The sequence below is a fragment of the Etheostoma spectabile genome, chromosome 8 (genome assembly GCF_008692095.1).
Source record: "Etheostoma spectabile isolate EspeVRDwgs_2016 chromosome 8, UIUC_Espe_1.0, whole genome shotgun sequence".
NCBI lineage: Eukaryota > Metazoa > Chordata > Actinopteri > Perciformes > Percidae > Etheostoma > Etheostoma spectabile.
In genome coordinates, this window is record NC_045740.1 from 33182534 (window position 1) to 33185781 (window position 3248).

The 3248-nt window shown below is 40.5% G+C and overlaps 1 protein-coding gene across 1 annotated transcript in view; it reads right to left on the bottom strand.

The window, feature by feature from the left end:
• LOC116694488 (olfactomedin-4-like) overlaps positions 1-512 on the bottom strand; it is a 3895-nt gene extending 3383 nt beyond the window's left edge. Inside the window, exon 1 of the mRNA XM_032524208.1 lies at positions 411-512. Within this exon, the coding sequence (XP_032380099.1) occupies positions 411-440 (30 nt within the window). The 5' untranslated portion in view covers positions 441-512. The remainder of the gene's footprint in view (positions 1-410) is intronic.
• Positions 513-3248: the final 2736 nt, after the last annotated feature.

The following is a 3248-nucleotide window of genomic DNA, read 5'->3' on the forward strand; positions in this document are numbered from 1 at the left end:
AAAAGAGGAGCTGCAGCAATGCGCAGTACAACAAAAATATGGTGTTTTTAGAAAATTAAACCATGTTAACATATTCTGGTACAACCTCTAAATGCAATTGTGAACATGAAATGAGAATAATTTGAGCACTTTAACGCTGTAATGTAATCCTCAGAGGAAAATGTGCATCGTCAGTCAGGTCCAGTAAAGTGTCAGAGTGGAGGTTAGTCTTCCCTGTTATACTCTACAGCTGCAAGACGCACAATCACTCTATTAACTCACATTGTCCCACTAAAATCAAACCACACTGGAGACTGCACTCACAAAGAAAACTAAATAAGAAGAAAAAAGCCTCTGCATAAAGTCATAAAGTGCTACATATCTTCTTATTTGTCTAAAGTTTTCCAATAGCATATCAAGATGGAACTCACTGATGAGAGCAGCAGCAGGAGCAGCAGCATGTTCACAGCTGGGAAGATGAAGCGTGGACTGACAAGAACAGAAGCTGTTAGTACTGAAATCAGCCCCCCCCCCTTTCCCTTTTTTGTTCTTTAATACACGTGATCATAACAAACACACGTTTCCCTGACTGGCTTCTGGTCACTGATGAGTCACCACAGAACCACGAACCCTTCCTGTGGATGTGAAACTCTAAAAATGTGGAATTATGGAGTTTCCAAACAGATAATCAAGCCAGGAGTTCCCTTTATTCTTTCCCTTTCCTTCATTCAGTGGTTATTGCCAATATACTTTACAATAACCAAGTCTTGTCTCCTACTTGTAACCCTTCTGCTTTTAAAGTTTCAGAACTATGCATTTTTTATAACCAAATTACCCAAAAATAAAATGGATGCTTTTTTTTAGTAAAATTTAGGATCAGAGTTCTAATTTCATTGATTATGGCTGTTTCGTTCAATTTTATAGCATAACCCTGACTAAACTTTGACATATCTGTGATTATGCATCAATATCTGTTCCTCTATTAGTCAAAATGGTTCATTATTTCAGCTTGTTTTCTAGAAAATATGATAAATATCAATAAATGAAATATGAGGTCTGTTGCCCTTGAATTTCAAAAATCTGTGTAAAACTATACTGGTAATGAGTTAGTGTTAGTAGTGTTTATACTGGTGGTTATGGGATTAAAGTGGAAAAAAACTCCAAATAGGACACAAAAATTGTTGGAAAAAGCTCGCGAAACATTGGAAAAAGCAAAGAAATCGTCAAACTGTTTCTAAAAAAGTGTTCATTTTGACCCAGGAGGACAACACAAGGGTTATGAAAGAAGATTTACAAGAGATGATGTTTGCAAGTCCGTACCAAAAAACTATTCATGTCTGTCTGTCTGCCTGTCTGTCTGTCTCTCTGTCTGCCTGTCTGTCTGTCTGTCTGTCTGCCTGTCGTCTGCCTGTTCTGTCTGTCTCTCTGTCTGCCTGCGTCTGTTCTCTCTGTCTGCCGTGTCTGCTGTCTGTCTGTCTCTCTGTTGCCTGCCTGTTTGTCTCTCCTGTCTGCCTGTCTGTCTGGTCGTGTTCTCTGTTGCCTGCCTGTCTGTGTCTGCTGCCGTCTGTCGGTCTCTCTGTCTGTCTGCCTGCGTCTGTTCTGTCTGCCTGCGTGTTTGTCTGCGGTCTGTCTGTCTGTCTGTCTGTCTGTCTTGTCTGTCTGTCTGTCTGCCTGTCTGTCTGTCGTGTCTGTCTGCCTGCCTGTCTGTCTGTCTCTCTGTCTGTCTGCCTGCGTCTGTCTCTCTGTCTGCCTGTTTTGTCTGCTGTCTGCTCCTGTCTGTCTGTCTGTCTGTCTGTCGTGTCTGTCTCTCTCTCTGTCTGTCTCTCTGTCTGCTGTCCGTCTCTCTGTCTGTCTGTCTGTCTCTCTGTCTGTCTGTCTGTCTGTCTGTCTGTCTGTCAGTCTGTCTGTCTGTCTGTCTCTCTGTCTGTCTGTCTCTCTGTCTCTCTGTCTGTCCATCTGTCTGTGGAACTTCTTGAGTGGAATCATTGTCTGCGCTGAGTGCAGAGTCCTTTCTTTCTGTTCCTGAATCCGACGACCACATCCACCAATGCAGGGGGTGCTCCAGTAACAAAGGCACGTATTGGGGGCCACCGCTTCACTTTCATTTTTAATCATCAAGCGATTATTATTTCAGTTCCTCCAGACCTTCATCATGAATCCCTGGCAACAGACAAACACTTATCATTGTCAGTATCTCTCAATCAACACACGTGTCACCTGTGCGGCATTTGACACTCATACGTAAGGCAATCAACATCCCACTTATTAAATAAGAATACACAAGTATTGCAATTGAATTGGGATGTTGATGATTGGTCTATTGTCCCCACCTGGGGACACAGAATGTTTGTTGCTTGAGATAGTCTTAATGAAGGTCCCAAGGGACAAAGACTTATTTTTTGTTTTTTTAAATGTAGCCTATGAATATAAAACAATACAATATATTGTTTTGGGCTGGCGTCCATGTCTGAAACCCTTTTGAGTTCTGATTTATTTCTCAAAGGAGGACACATGACAAGTGATTTACAGAGCAGCATGAAGGTTATGCTGCAGCAGGTGAATTTCAGTAGGATGTTAAGGTCAGGCTGATAGATTTGTTTTCTGTATTCCTTTCATATTCATTTTTTATATGTCTGTTTGTTTTGGTTTTCACCATTCATCAAGGCAAATTCCACATATTAGGATTGACTGTGGCAATAAATAAAATGGAGGTGGAGCTAAGGGAGCAGCATACATAAAAGCTCATAAACCAAACACATCACTCAAAGGGTTGTGTCTGAAATATGTTTTTGTTGATCAAAACAGGTAATTAACTTACTTTTAAGCAACACACAATCAAGTTGAGTTCACCTGACTCTAAAGTGCTGATCAAACCTTAATGAAACAATAATAATAATCCAATATTATAATGAGTACTTTCACCACTTGAGTGCATTTTGCTGTCTTAACCATTCTGTAGCTGTTGGAGTCATTTAGACTAGAAATGCCTGTAAATTAGTATTTTTCCATTGTGATAAGTTCTAGTTGTGCTACCAAAATAAAGGATCTGAATACTTCTTTCACCAATGATCTTAGTCCTCAAAAAGGAAAAACGTTTTAGCTCAAAATATCTTATGTAACATCTGTCAGTATTCCGAGGGTTTTCCTTTATTATATAAAGAAAAGTCCAAGTGGCGCCTTCCAATTTCCAACCGCAAGGAGGAAGTGATCACATTCTGGAAGAAACATGACTAATGGCACACACGCACACGCACACGCACACGCACACG